This window comes from Enhydra lutris, unplaced genomic scaffold, assembly GCF_002288905.1.
Source record: "Enhydra lutris kenyoni isolate GAN:26980312 unplaced genomic scaffold, ASM228890v2 scaffoldscaffold22, whole genome shotgun sequence".
NCBI classification, from domain to species: domain Eukaryota; kingdom Metazoa; phylum Chordata; class Mammalia; order Carnivora; family Mustelidae; genus Enhydra; species Enhydra lutris.
The window spans coordinates 18289622-18307717 of NW_019154106.1; the positions used below are offsets into that span (position 1 = coordinate 18289622).

Genomic DNA, 18096 nt, shown 5'->3' on the forward strand with positions numbered 1-18096 from the left:
AGGCTCAGACAGTCCTGCTCAGTGGGTATGTCTCTGACGGAAAGGAAACTATACCAGCCACGGAGCCAGAAATGGGAAGGAGGGACCAAGAAGGAGCTGGGTTCTGTTTTCTCACACATGTTTAGGTCTCTGAGCAGGGTGGGTCTTTGGGTCAGATGGGCACCCACCTCCGCCAGAACATCACCCAGCCAGCTCTCAAAGCGGCTGGAGGCATCAGGCCCTTAGGTGGGACTTCCCTATCTTACGCCGAAATTGGCTGCCCACTCACTTCCAACCACTGGCCCCAGTTTCGCCTTCCTGTTTTGATGAGCTAGACCCACAGTCCCCACTAAAGCCAACAAAAAGAAACTAAAGAAACTTCATCTCAAGTTCACAGGCTCTTCATCGCTCTGTCCCCTTTGCTTCCAACTTGATCCCTTCCCTCCCCAGGAAAAGAGGGAGGGGCCTGTCAGTTCCTGCTCAGCTCCTGGATGGGGCTGGAGAAGATCCCAGCTTCCCAGTATCTTTGCCTGTGGCAAAAATGGGATTATGTTTGATTTCCACCGCCCTGCTTTCCGGCCGAGAACAGAAGAGGATGAGCTGGATTCCAGGAGGTCAAAGGGGCGCTGGAACCTTCTAGAGAGGGGATAGATCCCTGGTCGGGAGTTGGGGATTTCCTGCTTGGGAGGACCTCTCTGTGTGACTGGGAGGAAGCCTGGGCAACACCCGGGTTAGGAGGTCCCTTCTCTTCTGAGAAGGCTCCCAAAGGGACCTGGAGGAACTGCTCTGGCTACTTTGAAAGCCTCAGCTTTCGGTGGGCGGGGTCCTGCCTTGTGACAGATACCAGGATCAGGGGGGAGACGTCCCCCCAAAAAGTTCATGCTGCAGGCTGGTCCCTGAAGTACACTGGCAAATGGATAGCCCCTGACCCTTCTAGAGTCTCCTGTCAGAAATGGTGACTTTTGTTTTTCCAGGACCCCTAACTGTTTTTAAGGAGCAGAAGGTAAAAGTCACTTAGTCACGCCCTGCTTGTGCTGTGCAGAGACTTCAAGCATGGCTGAACGGTTTCCTATGTGGCTGCTTCATCTCGCTCAGCTCCCCAGTTCCGTTCCTGTCCTCACAGGGTTAGCTAGCACGGCGCCCAATGCAGGGCATCTGAGTCCTTTCGGAACCAGGAAATGCCGGCGGCGCTGGAGCCCCTCTGGCTGGCATGCTTTCCCTCGGTCACCTAACCCCTGCTCTGCGGGCCTTGAGGTTTTCACAGGAAGCGAAGAAAGAGAATATACACCAAAGAAAGATCCTGGAGACTGGGTGTGTTCCAAGTGTGAGATCAATTTCTTTTTATTGCCATCTTAACAAAAAGACTTGGGAAGGCAATCTTGGATTCCAGCATTGGAGCGCAGGGGATGCCAGGCAAGGATCAAGCCACTGGGCTGTCGGACAGGGGACTGTTCGGTCTGGGGTAGCAGGAACCCCCAAAGAACCACAGAGTGGGGAGATGGAGCAGAGGACATAGGGACATTGCCGGTGTCCCCCATGCTCTCAACATGGGACAAAGCGTGGTCTGGCTTTAGAAGCAGCACTCTAGGAACAGCCACAGCAGGCACTGGGGAGAGCAGTCCTCCCACCCCCACCATGGCTCTAGGGGGCGGACGTGGGAGAGGGTGGGGGGGCGGGCAGGAGGAGAGCTTCTGCTGGGGTCAGCCTCGGGCCAGGGAGCAAAGAGGACACAGAGCTGAGCTACACGTGGGGGAGAGCTAAGCTTGCAAGTGCCACCCCACCACCCTCCCTGACTCGAGGAACCTGGCTGTCTGTCCACACTCCGCAATGAAACATGAAGCTAGACACGTGGGTAGCTAATGCATATGCAGCCCAAGCAAGCGGAGGCGAGGCATGCTGGAGCTTGGATGGGACAGGAGCCCTACTGGGTTCTTCTAGAAGCCACAGGAGGAGTCACCCTGTGGGTGCCAAGGCTTGGGCCCTGCCTCTCCCCAGCACCCCGGCCTTAGTGCCAGGGTGGTATCAGGGACTCACTTCCTAAATGCTGCTGTTGCCTCCTAGGGGCACCCAGGAGAGCAGAGGCAAGGAGCACCACCCCTCCCAACTCCAGATCTGGCCTCTGACCAGGGGAGCCAGGTGAATCCACAGACCCGGCTTCCGGGCCCGCCTGCTCCCCACCCCACCGCCCCACACCTGGACTAACGGTTGCGTCATCTGTCATCTATGAAATGCAGGTGATGCTGGTCTTGACGGTGCCGGAAACACCCGGCTCGGCTGCCTCTCCAGCTGTCCTGAGGACCCACTGAGATCACACATCTGCAAATGCAGGGAAAGTGGAAGGTGCCCTGAGAATGCCGGGGCATCTTCTCCTTCCTCTGACGTCATCCCATTCGTCTCCCCACTCCACAAAAGGCAAGCGCAGCAGCTGAGCACACGCACCGCAAGGGCAAGCGCAAGGCCAAGGCAGGGGCACCCTTGGGCGCGCTTGGAGCCCCAGAGAAGGAGAGCACGGGCCCCTCGTGGCAGGGGCTCCGCTCCCCCTGCCCGTCCTCAAGCTTCACCCCCTTGGGAAGCAGCAGGATCTGGGCGTGGGAGGCGGCTATGGCAGCCCTGAGGCTGGCAAGCAGGATTCCCCATTCAGATGCTGCCTGCTCCTACAGCCTGCGTCCCCACGAGGCCCGCCGCCACGGTGCAGACCCGGGGAGGCCACCTCTCCGGCAGGAGCAAGCGCCCGCAGGCAGCTTCGTCCACATCTTCAGCCTTGGCCAAAGACGAGGGTGCGGGGCTGGAGCACACTCTGTGGGAGCCCAGGGCCGCTGAGCTGCACGTGGGGAGGAGATGGCGGGCTCCCCGGTTTCCTACAGGCGCCATCAGTCCCGGACACAAGACGAGCTCCTGTGTCGGAGCCGGGTCCCCATCCTCCGTCTCTCTTCCTCCTCCTGTGGACGGGCTGCGCTAGCAATTGTGCTTTCTCTTCCGAGACCTGGTAGTCCGTGCCGGGGCTGGGGCCGGGGCCGGGGCCACCTGCGGGAGCTCTGCCAGGGGGGCCTCAGCCTGAGCGGTCGAGCCTGTGGGCGCGACCCCATCGGGGCCCCGCTGAGACGCTCGAACACCGTCTCGGATCTCTGTCAGCGTTTGGCACATCTGACCGACGCGGCTGGTCAGCTCGGCCATGGTCTGGCCGATGGCGTGCATGCTGTTCGCCATGTCCCGGTGCACGGTCACCAGCTCCTGGCAGATCTGCTGGAGCGCCTCAGTCTGCTGGACGTGGGCATGGAGGAGCTGCCAGTCAAGGCCTGTGCTGGGCGGGCTGAGGTGTGGCCGAGGGGTCCTGCAGGCGGCCTGGGCCTGGGGTGAGGGCCGAGGCAGGGCCTCCGGCTTGGGACCCACCATCTCAGACTGGTCCGAGGAGGAGGAGGAGCGGAGCAGGGTGGGCCTGGCCAGGCGGGCCTCTTCCTCCGCGGACCGCTGCAGGGACTCCCGCAGAGGCTGCCTCGAGGGCCCGGGGGCTTCCTCATCTTCATCATCTTGGGGGACAGAAACAGAGAAGGGCAGATGATTACAACAGAAAGAGAGGAGGCAGCCCTAGGCTTGGGCCCACCCCCAGGTCACTCTCTGGTCCCCCTGCCCCACCACCCCTGAGGTTCACTCAGCGCTACCCACCCCCAGAGAAGCACCTGCTCCCCAAATCCCTGAGGTGCGGGAGCCAGGCGCCCCCGGGGAGAAGGGCAGGCACGAGAACTGCCCAGGTTCCCCTTCCTCTTGCTGGAGCGGCACCACTCTGGTGGGATAGCCCAGGTCAGGGCTGTCTTGGGGAGCCCAGGTCGATCCTGTGGCTCCCTTCATCTGTCTGGGACTCAGTTTCGGCAGAGCAAAGCTGATACCTGCTCTGTCCACCTAACCAACCACCTGCCCACCTAGCAGGGTTGCCAGGGAAACTAAACAAGAGAGTGGCCAGGAGGGAGCCTGGCAAAAGCCTCAGGAGCCACACCTGCCAAAAGGCTCCCGCCTCCACGCAGCCGTGGTGGACTTGCTTGCACCCCCTTGTGGCCTGGCAAGAATCTGCAGCTCTAGGTGGTCACAGGGGGCCGATGCACAGGGTGGCGTCGGAGGGAGCTGACTGGAGGGTGTTTAGCAGGGGAGCCACCCCGGCGGCCAGCCCTGATGTCCCCCTCGACCCGCCCCCTTGGTGGGCCACCCGGGAGTGTCTGACAGCTTGCAGGCGCCCTCACACAGACGACTCCTTGCAGCCACTCACAGGGAGAGGGGCCCAGCCCTCACACACTCAGGCCTCGGCTCTCTTGGGAGCCGGATCAGGAGCGGGTTCCCATGGCAGGAATAAAAAATATACGGGTTCCCTGGGCATCCCAGGGGGGCTAAATGCGGAACCACCCTCAGGTGAGGTGACGGGGAGGACAGACAGACTCATGCTGACCCCAGCCACACACATGGCTCCACGGGGTTCCAGGGCCTCCCTCAGGCGGGCTCGAGAAGAGCCCAATTACTCATACCGTACCCGGTGGGACAGTTGCCATCCTCCCCACCCCGGGGATCCCAGGACACCCATTCTGGCGTGGCAGGGCTGGAAGGAGAGGGTGGGGCTGAGGTGACGGTGCTCTTTCCCTTCCAGGGCCTCCTTCCACAGAGCCCCTGGCCTCGTGCTGTAACAGCTGGTCCACTGACCGGGAAAGGGGGACTGGCCAAGCCTGCAGGGGAAGGGTCCTGCGCCCCCTGCCCAGCTCAGGTTACATTTGGTAACCTCATTACCTTCTGTGTTAGAGAAATGGAGGAGAGAGCAGGGCAGGATGGAGGGAATAGACCTCACTGGCTTGTAGGCCCCCTTCTTTTTCTCATAACTGGGCGGAATCACCCCACAATTTAGCAAAACACAGATTCATGGGGAGCTGGCAGACCTGGGCTTGAGTTCTGGTTCAGAATCTAGCTCGGGGGCTGCCTCATCTCTGGAGGCATCTCTGGAGCTCAGCTGCCTTGTCTACATAGTGAGGAAGTCAGATGGGACGGTCTCTGTTCCTTTCTGAGTCCCGAAGAACTGACCCCAAATGGCCACCTGTCACGAGCGCTAGCCAAACAGGAAACTAGCACAATCCCAATCCCGACAACGGCATGGGGCCTTGGAAGGGAAGCAGGGTCTTTGTGAATCACCCTCCCCAGGCTGGCCAGCCTCTGACTTCCCTGGAGTCCTCCTGCCCTGCTCCCTTTCTCAGAGGCCGGGCTCCCATTGGGACTTTGGCCTGAGGGTGGGGAGCGGGTGTGTGCAGAAGCTAGAACTGAAGGGGGTGAGGCCCCAGCACAGAAGGGTCTTAACTGCTCCCCTGCCCCATCAGGGGAGCCTCAGCTCAAACTACAGCCCCAACTAGAGCCTGCTGGGCCTGGAGATTCCAGTCAAGCCTGTGGCATCCAAGTCCATCCTGGGACACTGGAAGCCCAGGAGAATGGGGCAGAAGAGAGGTGGAGGGGGACGTGGGGGCAGTAGGGACAGGGAGTGGACCTGGTGAGACAGGCAGATCTGAGAGTGCCTTAGCGGGGAAGAGAGGCAGAGGACCGTGGGGAGTGGGAGTGGGCAGCCGCAGCAAAAGAACGCAGAAGTCAAGACATTAGGAAAAGAGAGAGAAAAGACTGATTCCCCCCCACCCCACCCCCTGCACCCTGGCCTGGGCCCTGAAGACTTGGCTGGCTTCCTCCCACGCCCCCTCCCCCACGCCTGCTACACTGGGTTTCCCTGGCTCCTCTCAGTCCTGGAACGTGCCAAGCGCCTTCCTGATGCGGGGCCTCTGTACATGCAGTTCTCGGCCTGGAGGCTCCCTGCTCCCCTCCCCGAGCCCCATGCTGCCGAGGCCGGTTAACTCTTACTCACCCTGTGCCTCCCAGTTCCAAGGCCGCTCCTGGGAGCCCTCCCCTGCCCCCAGGGAGAGTCAGATCCAGGGTCCCTGGCCATCAGACAGGGCAGTGAGGGAACTGGCAGGGCCAAATGCAAAATGTGAATGCAGGGCCCCTTGTTCAGAAATGACTATGAACTTCGGGAAGGCAAGAGCAGCCCGGTAAAGTCAGCACCGTGACCTTGTGCGTACAGAGCCCAAGGGACACGGAGCAGGTGGTCTAGGGCGTGCGCCTGGGAAGTCAGCCTCGCTCTCAGGACTTCCTGCGTCCACCCTTGATCTCTTCCTAACGGCTGTCCTTGTACAACGACTTAAAGCTCATGTATTCCCACGAGTCTAGGGACGACCCACGGGCAGGGGTGCTGTAGGTTTTATATACAACTCTGTCTTCCCAGCTCCCGGCACAGCTCCTGGCACAGAGTTCAGGAAATATTCTAGAATGAATGAACGGAAAGGGGCGGAGAAGACCAAGCAGGAGAAGGAGGGAAGGGTACACGGGAAGACTGGATGAGATGGGGAGGGACAGAAAAGAAGAGAGGGCCAGGGAAGGGGGGGGATGGCCGAGGAGGAGGAGGCCAGGGAGCAGGCAGTGGGAAGGCCGGGAGGGGAGGCCGGCGGTACTCACAGCTGGTTGACGGGCTGTCGGTGCCATCCAGTTCTGCCCTGGGGAAGCTGTGCCCAGAATGGGCTGTGAGCAGGGTTGACTCGATGGCCCTCTCGTGGGCAGTGAGCACGATGGTGGGGGCCCGGCTCCCAGCCCCGGGGCCCGACAGGGACTGCTGCATGAAGGCCAGCTTGTCCTTGGTCCTCCGTTTCATGTCATCCCATCTGTGCTTAATGTCCTTGACGGAGCGGGGGACCTGGCTGACGGAGGTGATTTTCCGAGCTATGCCTTCCCAAATCTTGTCCCTGTCGGCATGGGACAGCCGCATGGTCTCCCTCCCAAAGAGAACCGCTTCGTGGTGGGTCACCTCCGTGACCAGAATGTCCAGCTCCTCCTTGGAGAACTTGGGTTTCCTCTTGCGCTCGGCCAGGGGCGCCACATTCCTTGGGTTGAATATCCCACAAAGCACAATTGGGTAAATGACCATCAGGGCTGGTGGTCCTCCTCCTTCCTAATTGCCGGCCCCCAGTGGGGGAGCCAGGAGGCACCTGGGCACCCTCGCCCGCTCACCACCACCACACCCTCCTCCTAGCCAGAGGCCCCTTCCCCTACTCCTCAGGGGCAGGAGAGCAGGAGGGGTGTGGCATAGCGGGTGGGAGCGTGGCCTGAGTCAGATGCCTTCCGTAGCAGGCTCTGCCTCAGCCCTGGCTAGAGGGGAGAGTCCAAGCTGTGCACTTGGCCTCTCCCGGATTCCTCTCCCCGCCGGGTCAGAAGTTAGAGGTGCGCAGACCTCAGGGTCGTTACTAGGGAGGGGAAAGCAGAGCAACATCCAAGAGCTTTAAAGCCCTCCAGAAGAACAAAGCGTCCTTACCGGGCAGACCATTGCCCCTGCAGACGGCTCACAGGGCGACTATTTACAGTGTGACCTTGCTGGTGATGCCTGTGATTAGGGCGTGGTCACAGAAAGCTCACTGTCCTGTGGCTCTCTTCATCTCCCTCCCTGGCTCCCAAGTGCCCCGCAGGTCCCTACCTCTGGGGGTGTGGACACTCCCCTCCAACCTTGGTGCTGGCTAGCAGCCACTCTCTGGGGGTGGGTCACTATGGCCTTTTGGCAACTCCGGGGGAGAACGTGAGCAGCCCGTGAGCGCCCACTGGGAGACCAGTTCCACTCTGATGCAGGCCAGGAGTGACCCTGGCTTCCAACTGCACAGAGTAGCCAGGGGCTGTTTGACTGACTGAGACCTTGAGACCACCCAAGAGAGGAACCCCGAGCCCGAGTCTCTCCCCTGCCACTCCCACAACCGCGGCGAGAGGCGGGGGGCGCAAAGATCCTTCAGCCCTCACCTCCCCACCCCACCTACTCAGAGCACCATAGCTCAGGAGAAGGGAAGGCTGGGGCTTCGTTACCAGGCCAAGATGGTGACAGGGGCCCGCACCCGCACGCAGACAGACCTGGAGCTAGATGCAGAGTCTCCTGTGCCAACCAGCCTCCCACTCTATTAAATGAGGGCAGTAGTTCTAGAATCGGCTTCTAGGGCTGCCAGGAGGAATTCCTGGGGAAGGAATTCCAGGGGAGGTTTTTAGTCTCTCCACTATTGGCATTTGGGGCTAGAAACTTCTCTGTGAGTGGGAACGGGCATCTTGGGCCATGTGGGATGTTTCTCAGCATCCTTGGCTTCTGCCTGATAGAAACCAGTAGCATTTGCCTGAAGACTTGTGACCACCCAGCATGTCTCAAAGCAAAAGAGTCCCTGGTTTCAGACCACCAATCTCATGAACACAGAGCCCCCAGCATAGGGAGGCCATAAGGTCAACAATCATTACGTCGATGCCCATTCTCTTCCCGGCCCTCCACTTAATTTTTTTAAAAAACTCATCAACTCCATTCAATCATGCACAAGACCCGAAGTTGTCACGGTACAAGAGAGGATGTCTGCACAGTGGAATGAGTAAGCGCAAAAGGAAGTTGTACATTAAGGGGAAAGGCAGGTTCCCAGGATGGAACTGGCTTTTCCCCTCCAATTATCACCAGAGGGACATCTCCGTGGCAACAAACCACACTCCCAACCACCCCTACTCCTTGACTGTTGAAAGAGAGGGGCCCCACCTGGCGCCATCTTGCATCAGATCGGGGCTGGCTGACAGGCGAGACCCATGCCAGCAAGACTGCAGGAGCAGAACCCACCCCACACAGAGCCCAGGAGGTCCCGCTTTCGCCTGGGCCCTGTGCACAAGCAGAAAGAGCGCAGGCCCAGAAGTCCAGAGCTGGGTTCAGGTTCTGGTTCTGCCCCTGACCGTATGACCTTGCGTACGACCTTGCCCTGCTCTGGGCCTCGGCTGTACCGCTGTGGCAGGGAAGAGCAGGATAGAGTAGGGGCTCTCAACCCGAGCAGTGCATCAGCCTTGCTATGGCGAGCTTTAGAAATATCAGTACCATGGGCTCATCCTTGGCCCGATGAAGTCAGAATCTCTGGGGTGTCAGAGGATCGTCCAGCTAGTTCAGATGATGTCTTTCCTGGGGGTTGTGGTCAAGCCTGTCCCCAGAGTGAAAGATCAGAGATGGGTGGAGGCATGGCACGGAATCAGCTCAGCTGGCCAAGCTTCCGGTGCAGAAAGGCCCTGAAGCCAGGCTGTACTCAGACACACTCTCCTTTGCTCATCTAGAGCCAGGCGGGAGCCACAGGGAAGATGCCCAGGCCGCCAGTCTGGTCCCCATTTCTGTGTGGCTGGTCACAGTGCCCTCAAATGCAACCCGGCCCCTGGGAGGGTCCAGCTCAAAGGCCCCCTGCTCTGTCCTCTGGGCCCTGGCAGCACATGGCCTGTGCCTTCATTCAACAAGTACGGTACAGAAAATGATTTCCACGGTGGAAGGAGGGAGTCAGGGAGGACTGGGAGGGCCAGGCCGTCGAGGGCCATCAAGGGCACCCCGTTCCAAGGTCAGCTCTGCAAATGGGTGGGGACTTCCAAGGGCCAGGCTGACCGGCACCCAGTGGTCAGGGAGAAGGCGGTTAGGAGGGTGACCATGGCCTTCTTGGAGCCCCCTGCAGGGCACGAGCTCTCCAGATGATGTGAAAGGGCGCTGGAGGGAAGGGTCCACCTGTCCTTGGGCACCTCTGTTTCTGCCCCTGTTAAGTGGCAGTGAGAACAGTCGCCCCGACAAATAAGAGGACGAATCCTAGCATGCTCTGGAGAGTGTAAACCACAGCCCCTCTTTCCCTCCCCACCCTCCCCATGCTCCCCATCCACAGCTCTCAGGTGGGGAGCACAGGTGGGCAGGAAGTCTTGGGGAAGGAGACAGCAGACCTCATCATAGCTTCCTCACCTCCAATCAACTTCTTGTTTGCTGGGAAGGTGGCAGAGTTGAAATACAGCACACTCCCTCTCAGGAAGTTCCTGATGGCCCTCCCTCCTGGCACAACCTCTCCCACATCCCCCAGCCACCAAGGGTCACAGAACCGCGCAAATGCCCACAGAAGGCCCAATCCGTGGTGGCCCTGGTCCAGCCACCCGAGGCCCTCCCCTCCCTCCCAACCCAGCTCCAAACCCCCTGTCACAGCTTCTGGGGCCTAGAGAGAGGCACCAGGGAGGTGTCAGTGCAAGTCTGACCTCCCACACAGCGCACAGGGAACCTGGCAACCCCTGCCCAGGGCCAGCAGCACAGACCCAACAGGAGGGCTGTGGGCAGAGTCCTCAGTTCCAGGCTCAGTTCCGCCGCCCCTGAGCAGCCCTGGGCCAGTCTCCTGCTCTCGCTGGCTGGCCAGGAAGGATCCTTCTGGCGCAAACTTCTGTCCCAAACACGCAACACAGTAAAACCACTCTTGAAAGTACTCATGCCTGGGCGGTGAGTACCATCGAAAACTGAGCTAGACTGTGCCAGAAGCCTCCTTTTCCACGGGGCCACTTCAACAAGTGCTGGCAGCTGCACTGGGATGAGTCCTGCACCCCCACAGCAGGAGACGGCCCTGTGAGGGGGTCAGAGTCTCAGGGGAGGGACGCCCCCTCCTTGGTGGGAATGCTGCCCAGAGCTGGGGGCCCTGGGCACTCCAGACCCAAGGACGAATGTGCAGACGTTAGGTGTCCATCTGTAACCCACAGGCTTCCTCCAGAGCGCCCTGATGGAAGGCTGGGGAAGCAAAAGGGTCCTCCCAGAGCTACATACATCCCAAACCCTGCAAACAGCAGTCCCGGGGCCTTCAGGGGCCTCCACCGCTGGAGACCTCGTAGGCCCCAGCAAACTCCCTTGGTTTCCTTTCTGGAGTTTGGGAAAGACTCCTGGGAAATCAGCAGAAAGCAGGACTCACCTCATCCAGTTGGCTTTAGTCTCGTCTGACCCATCTATAGACTTGTAGCGGTTATTCTTGTCCACAATCTGGAAGACAGAGAGAGAGTCTAGAAGGCGCCACTCTTGAGTGGCTCTCATGTCCCTGGGCTCCTCCCCAAGCCAGGGTCTCCATCCCTTCCGCTTGCCCTCCTGTACAATGCCTCTACTGCTGCAGGACTGAAAACCAAGCAGGGGCCAGGAATCCCATCTCCTTCTCCTGTCCTAACGGAAGACCAGAAACATGGCGGACAAGTAGCACTTCCAGGAGCCCTGTACTACAATGATGAAAGTTAGATCCAGCCCTTCTTCTTTCCCTCTAGCTTCCCCCAGCACTGGATGTCTGAGCACACGTGCGAGGGGCTTCCTCCTCTCCCCAGTCTCAAGCTGGTTGAGAGCCGCAGGGATGGGCTGGTCCCTTCTCTTCTGTAAAATGTCCTGATTTCCTCATTACTCTTGAATCAGAGTTCAGCTGGGTATGGAGTTCTAGGCAGACTGTTTAATTGTCTTTCAGCCCCTGGAAGATTGCCCAAAAGGCTGCTATAGGCTGTTCAGGAAACTACCGTTGTTCTTTTGTGGAAAGGCTATCAAGGGTGAAATTTAAGATTTTCCCTTCATTTTTTATTTAGTGCAATTTCCCTCTATTTTTGAAGTGGAGGATTTACTCCCTTAAAATTCTTATTACTCAACAAGCATATTACTTGGTGAGCACATATCTCTTCTTCCATTCTGGAAAATTCTGAGAAACTCTTACATTTTTGAGTACAGCTTTTTAGTCATTTTCTCCAGTAATTTTCTCTTTGTGTAGAATTTCTATTAAACATTTTTGGGACTATCCCCTGTGTCTTTTGACTAGCTTTTTCTATTTTTCTCTCTCCCCTTTTCCGGGCAGTTCTCTGAAAATATTCCTCAGAACTCTTTTCCAATTCACTAATTCTCTCTTTGACTGTATCCAGTCGAGAATTTACCTCCTTATTAACGTTCTTCTTTTCTTTTTCCTTTCTTTTTAAATGAGCACGTTTAATGCAATGAATATTTTTCATTCCCAGAATCTTCATATCTATCTTTTCTTCATTCTACCTCTGTTTCACAAAATCACGTTCCTTCTGTTTCCCTCTCTTAACAGCTTTACTGAACTGTAATTGACATTTAATGTACCATTTGATAAACTTTGACAACTGTGCATACCCATTGCCACAATCAAGAAAACAAACATACCCATCACCCCCAAATTTCCTTGTGCCCCAGAATCTTCCCCTCCTACCTCCCTCCATCCCTCCTACCCCAGTCCACAGGAAACCAGTGAGCTTCTTGTCACCGTAAATTACTTTGCATTTTCTAGGATTTTATATAAATGAAATCAAATAGAAGCCATGTTCTCAGCGCAATTATCTTGAGATCTGACCATACTGATGTGTGTACCAGACTTCATTCCTTTGTACTGGGAAGTAGTATTCCACTGCTTGGGTGTGCCATAATTTGCTTTTTTATCTACTTCTTGATGGGTATTTGGGTTCTGTCTAGTTTCTGGCTATTACAAGTAAATGTGGTAAGAGAATTCAGTTATAAGTCTTTCTGTAGACACACACATCTCTGGTGGCAAATACATTGAAATGGAATGGCTGGGTCCCATGGTAAGTATATGTATAACTTTTAATAAGCTGTTAAACTGTTTTCCCAAAGTGGCTGCAACATTTTACATTCCCATACAACAGCGTATGGACCCACCAGCTGGTCCACATCTTTGCCAGCACTTGGTATGGACAGTCTTTTTAATTTAGCCATTCTGATAGGCATGAAGCAATATCTCTGTGGCTTTAATTTTATTTCTCTGATGATTAATGATTTTGAGCATCTTTTCATGCAGTTACTTGTTAGCTACATATCTTCTCTGGGGAAAAGTCTACTGGAATCTTTGCTCATTTTAAAATTGGTTGTTTTTTTTTTATTATTGAGTTTTGAGAGTTCTTTAAAAATATTTTTTGGATCCAGTCCATCATGAGACATAGGATATATGAATACTTTCTCCTAATCTAAGGCTTGTTTATTCATTATCTTAATGATTCCTTTCTAAGAGCAGATGTTTGAAATTCAAACAAACAAACAAAAATCCACTGTTTTGTTCTTTTTAATGTGTACTATCTTTCCTTTATTTCTTCAAGGATCGTAAGGCTGAGGCTGCTAATTATCCTTCATTATCTATTATCTCCTTTGTCCACGGTAACAGAACCCCTGGATTAGAATTGGGCACCCGGCTATTTGTAATAACACAATACATTTTGGGACACTTGACTGGCTCTATCAGGGGAGCATACAACTCTTGATCTTGGGGTCATGGGTTAGAGCCCCACGTTAGGTGTAGAGATCACTAAATAAATAAATAAGCTTAAACAAAACAAAACCAAACCAAACCAGAATATGTTTCTTGGTTTCTCTGCTAGCTAAGTTCTGGCCAATAGGATGTAGGTGGAAGGGTTAAGTGTCAGTTTCCCAAAAACTTCTTCATAAGGCAGCTGATACATGCCTTTCCACCATGCTACTGCCTGGAATGCAGACGTAATGGCTGGAGTTCTAGCAACCAAATTACACTCTGAGGATACACTCTGAGCTGGGGTCAAGCTTGGTTCCCTGAGTGCTTAGTGGGGCAAAGCCATGACACCAGGCCTAGACTATATTCATAACAGAAAATTTAACTCCTATTTAGCTCGAGCTACCATTATTACTCACAGTCAAACCCGTTCCTGATACAGATCCTAAACAGTTATTTTAAATTCACTTTCAGAATATAATTTTCATTTTAGAGTGAATTCATTTGCCATTGATATTCAGAGGCTGTCTTTTTAACACTGTCTTCATTAGTTTTGGAGATTTGGTTTGGTGGGAGGGTTTATCTTTCTTGGCGGTTGCGGGGGACTCTCACTGTAATGTTTGGGGAAAAAAGGGTGGGGGCTGGTCAAAGCATGAACTCTCAGTGCATTGGACTAAAAGCTCCTTTGCCCCTTCCACACACACCTTCTTTACTCATACTGTTCCTCTGGATATTCTCATCCATCTCCAGACTCTCAACTTGTTCATTATTCACAATCCTCAGGCCCCTGCTGTGACTATCTGACTTCCCACGTGACTTCCTTTCCTTGCCTGTCTCAGGGGCACCTCAAACTTACCTCCCCCAAGGTACCCACTCCCCCAGGACCACCCCCAAGCCCGGTCCTCTCCTACTTTCCTCATCACAGTATCTGAAACCACCACACACTCAGGTTGCAAAAAGAAAGCCATCCCTACTATCAAAAACCAGTGAATGGCATACTTCCTATGGGTGAACTGTATAGTATGTGAATTATGTCTTGAAAAGTCTGTTAAAAACAAAAAAAAGTTACCCATCATCCCTTGCTCTCTCAAAGCCCCCCGTCCAATCCCTCAGCAAGTCCTGCCATCGCATGTCAAAATTTCCCCTCTAGTTCCACCGTGTCCTGCTTCCACGCTGGTCTGAGCCGTTAGCTCTCTTCCAGACGAGCACAGGAAACCATAACTTCCCTCCCCTGATGGGGCTTCAGATGCCCCACCAGTTCTCCTCGGAGCAGCCACTATCATCTTTACGAACGTCACTCACCCAGGGTCGTCTGCAGTGCTTACAATAAAATCTGCACCTGGGGTCACGGCCTCCAAGGCCCATGTCTCCCTACCTCCCCAACGGGCATCTCCGTCCTCCCCTTCACGTGCGGCAGCCACAGGCCCTGACAGTGAGCCTTTTGTTCACTGCCTATGACCTCTCTGTCCCACTCTTAAAAAATTCACAATCACGGGGGCGCCTGGGTGGCTCAGTGGGTTAAAGCCTCTGCCTTGGGGTCAGGTCATGAGCCCAGAGTCCTGGGATGGATCCCTGCATCCGGCTCTCTGCTCAGTGGGGAGCCTGCTTCCCCCCAACCCCCGCCTGCCTCTCTGCCTACTTGTGATCTCTATCTGTCAAGTAAATAAATTAACAATCTTTAAAAAAAATTCACAATCACGAAATTTTTCACACATTCAGAAATTATAATGTGGCTGCCAACAAGAATAACCTCCAGCTGTATCTATCCCCCACCTTGCTCGCCTCAAGAAAACACCTCACCATAGTTGAAGACCATCTCTGCCTCCAATTTTACCCCCTCTCTCCAAGGTTAACCACCATCGTGAGGCCAGTGGGGAGCCTTCCCATTTTTACCACACGAGGAGTTTTCTAGAAAAAATTTACAGAATAGTTTTGCAGGTTGTACAGTTCAAAAATATGGCGTCCCACTGAACCTACCCTTTTGTACCTTTTTCCCACTGACTCTTGCATGACTGGTCCCTTCTTATCTTTCGGGTCTCAGTTACTGTCACCTCCCCTGAAGAAGCTTTTCCTGACCTGAACCTAAAGCAGGCTCTCCCCTGCCATTTCCTGCCTGCCACACACCACCCTCCCAACAGCATTATCTCTATGACATCACCTGTCACTTCCTTTTACAGACCCAATTGAACGGTGCAATTTTGACATTGACAGTGTTTATCTGTAAGCTGGGCCATCGACCGTCTCCCTCACTGGACCATAAGTGAATGAGAGCAAAGCACGTAGCTATCCCATTCATGATGGTGGCCTGGTCCTGGACCCACCCACAGCACATGGCATGGAACAGAATCCTGGCTGAACAAACGAATGGTTGCCTGAAGAGCCTTTTAAGTAAAAAGCAAATTAAAGGGGAAAAAAAGGTCTAAGTTAATATTTTAGGGAAAACGAAATGAGTGGTGTGCTGGAGCTGGCTTGCACTGGCTAATGAGCACAGACTCTGGAATCTTCCAGAATTTTATGAACCAGCTGTTATTAGAAATTTAATTATATAAACTTACAATTCCAGAAATGCTATTTTGAGGGTAATAAATACTGAACGCTTACCACTTCCTAATTATTTTCTATTTCACTATCATCGGTGTTCTTGAGGGAAATGGGCCTCTGCTGTACCTGCACAGGAGAAATGCTATGGAATAGTGGCTAGCGCCTGTGTCTGCCCACCACCTGCTTCTGTGACCTCACGTGGGTACCCTGAAATCGGCCACGGTGGGAGCATTTACACCACGAAAATTGGCACGTACTCCTCCTACCCCCACTGTCACCACGTGACCGGCACGTGTCTGTATGTGCACAGAAAGTCTGGGAAACACATTTCAAGCTCTCAACTCTGGTTACCTCTAGAGGAAAGCAAAAGAAGAAAGCAGGATGAGGCTTTTGCTTCATTTGTCTATTTATGAGGTTATACTTATACTGCTTTTGTGGTTTAAATTTCGCAGATAGTGCTCGCTTTGGCAGCAAATATACTAAAATACGCAAATAGACCAAAAGAGGGAGCATGCAGCTCAGGCTTCACACTGCCCTGCATCCGTGCCCCAACAGCCTCCCCAGATGGTGCCCCAGTCCTTGGGGACCTTCCCCTGGAATGTCGCAGAGCCCTGTACTTTACCATAATGAGTCCCCCTGACATTTTCATTTTCTGATTGTTCCTCTCCCTCCTGGGGAAAAAGAAAAGCATCTCTTGGCCCTGCAGCCAGTAGCGGGAGCGCTCAGCAGGCACTAAGAGCTATGGAGCCAGAGGAATGAGCTAGAATGTTGGCTTCACCATTTACAAGTGAGTGACCTTGGCCTCAGCTTCCGCATCTGTAAAATGGGGTAAAGGCCAACACAGCAACCCTGCCGTAATGACCCATGTGGGAGGCTCTCAGTAAACAGTTGTCATGACTGGAATTTGGGTTCTGACTGGAATCACAGTCTCTGGGCTCTTAATGAAGAGATAAATTGTTAATTATCATTAATTCTAGGCAGTGGGAGGTATTCAGGTCAACAATGAGTTGTTGTAATCTGCCTCTTTATGGCTTCAACTGGGCAGAGGGGCTCTGGGGGAGGTGGGAGCTGGGAGGGATGGGGGTACTCCCTCAGGCCTCTGACGCTGGCTCAGATCTAGAGGTTTGCTGAGGGACAGTTCTGGCCTTATCTTTCCCACCCATCAGGATTTTCTCAAACCAATCATTCATTCATTCACTTAACAGCTATCACTGAGGGGGCTGTTACCATGTCTGGCTCTGTGGATAAAATGGTGATCCAGGGAGACAATGCCTTTGCTCTCACAAACCTCACAGTTCACGGAGCCACAGAAGAGAGACCACTGTGACAGTGCGTGGGCAGCACGGTGGCGGGCAAATCTGTGGAAAGGGGAGCTCAGAGTTGTGGCCAGTGTCTGGGAGTCAGTTGAGGACCTTCCTGGGAAATGTGGAATCCAAGAGAAGGTCTTGGAGAAGAGGAAAGTGAGGGTGTTCTGGGCGGAAGGAGCAGGAGGGGCAGGATCTCACAGAGCTTGCAGAGCATGTCACATGTTACTGAGAAACCCAGGCCACCCTGAGTAGACAGCTGAGACCAAGATGGCTCAGGAATGGTCAGCCAGGGTCAGATGCTCAGGTCCCAGACCGCAGAAGGCTGGTCTCCCTGTGCTTCCCTCATCGTAGTAACGACTAACAAAGACATCGGTAACGAAACGCCAGTGGCTACCATCCAAAAAGCCATTTCGAGAGCACCTGGGTGGCTCAGTCGGTTGAGCATCTGACTCTTGATTTCGGCTCGGGTTGGTGGGATCGAACCCCGCATCAGGCTCCGTGCTCAGCAGGGTATCTGCTTGAGATGCTCTCTCTCCCTCTCCCTCTGCACCCCCTGCCCCCGGCTAGTGTGCAGATGCACGCACGTGTGTTCTTTCTCCTTAAAATAAATAAATAAATAAATAAATAAATAAATAAATAAATAAATATTTAAAAAAAATAAAGAGCCAGTTTAAAAACAAAACCAAACCAAAAAATCAATCTCACTGTGCCATGGAGTCTGACACACTGTTTCATGGATTCTCACAACTCTGTGAATGAGCTACCATCATGCTTCCCATTTTGCGGATTAGAAAACTAAGGTTCAGGGCCACTCGGTAATTTGCCTGGGGCCACAAAAGAAATGTGTGATGAAGCCAGAGTTTGTTCAAATTCCGGCCTCTGCTGGTACAGCCTGCCTCTTACGCACTCTGCAGAGAGATGGGCCTTATCCCCACACTCCCCTTAAGGACCTCATCAGAATCGACCAGGGAAGTTCTGGGGACCCCCTCAGAATTTCCAGTTTTGCTGCAGGCTTGTGGAGATTTGCTGTGTGAAGATCTGCATTTTAACAGAGGAACATTCTGCTTGGTGACAGAACATTCCCTGCCGTCAAGTGTTCGCTGTTGGGCTCCTCTGAATGGTGCCATCACGGGATGCTGCAG

The 18096-nt window shown here is 54.2% G+C and overlaps 2 protein-coding genes across 3 annotated transcripts in view; both read right to left on the reverse strand.

Annotated features, from left to right (window-relative positions):
- Positions 1–18096, reverse strand: part of LOC111149584 (zinc finger protein 862-like) — a 77676-nt gene that overhangs the window by 12018 nt on the left and 47562 nt on the right. For both annotated transcript variants that reach the window (XM_022506704.1, XM_022506702.1), the window contains exon 5: positions 10782–10849. In XM_022506704.1, the coding sequence (XP_022362412.1) occupies positions 10782–10849 (68 nt within the window). The remainder of the gene's footprint in view (positions 1–10781; positions 10850–18096) is intronic.
- On the reverse strand, positions 1638–10416 carry LOC111149585 (myb-related transcription factor, partner of profilin-like). The gene is made up of 2 exons (XM_022506705.1): positions 6502–10416; positions 1638–3506 (listed from the first exon to the last, which is right to left on the reverse strand). Exons 1-2 carry the CDS (start codon positions 6965–6967, stop codon positions 2935–2937), a joined length of 1038 nt encoding a protein of 345 aa, XP_022362413.1. The 5' UTR covers positions 6968–10416; the 3' UTR covers positions 1638–2934.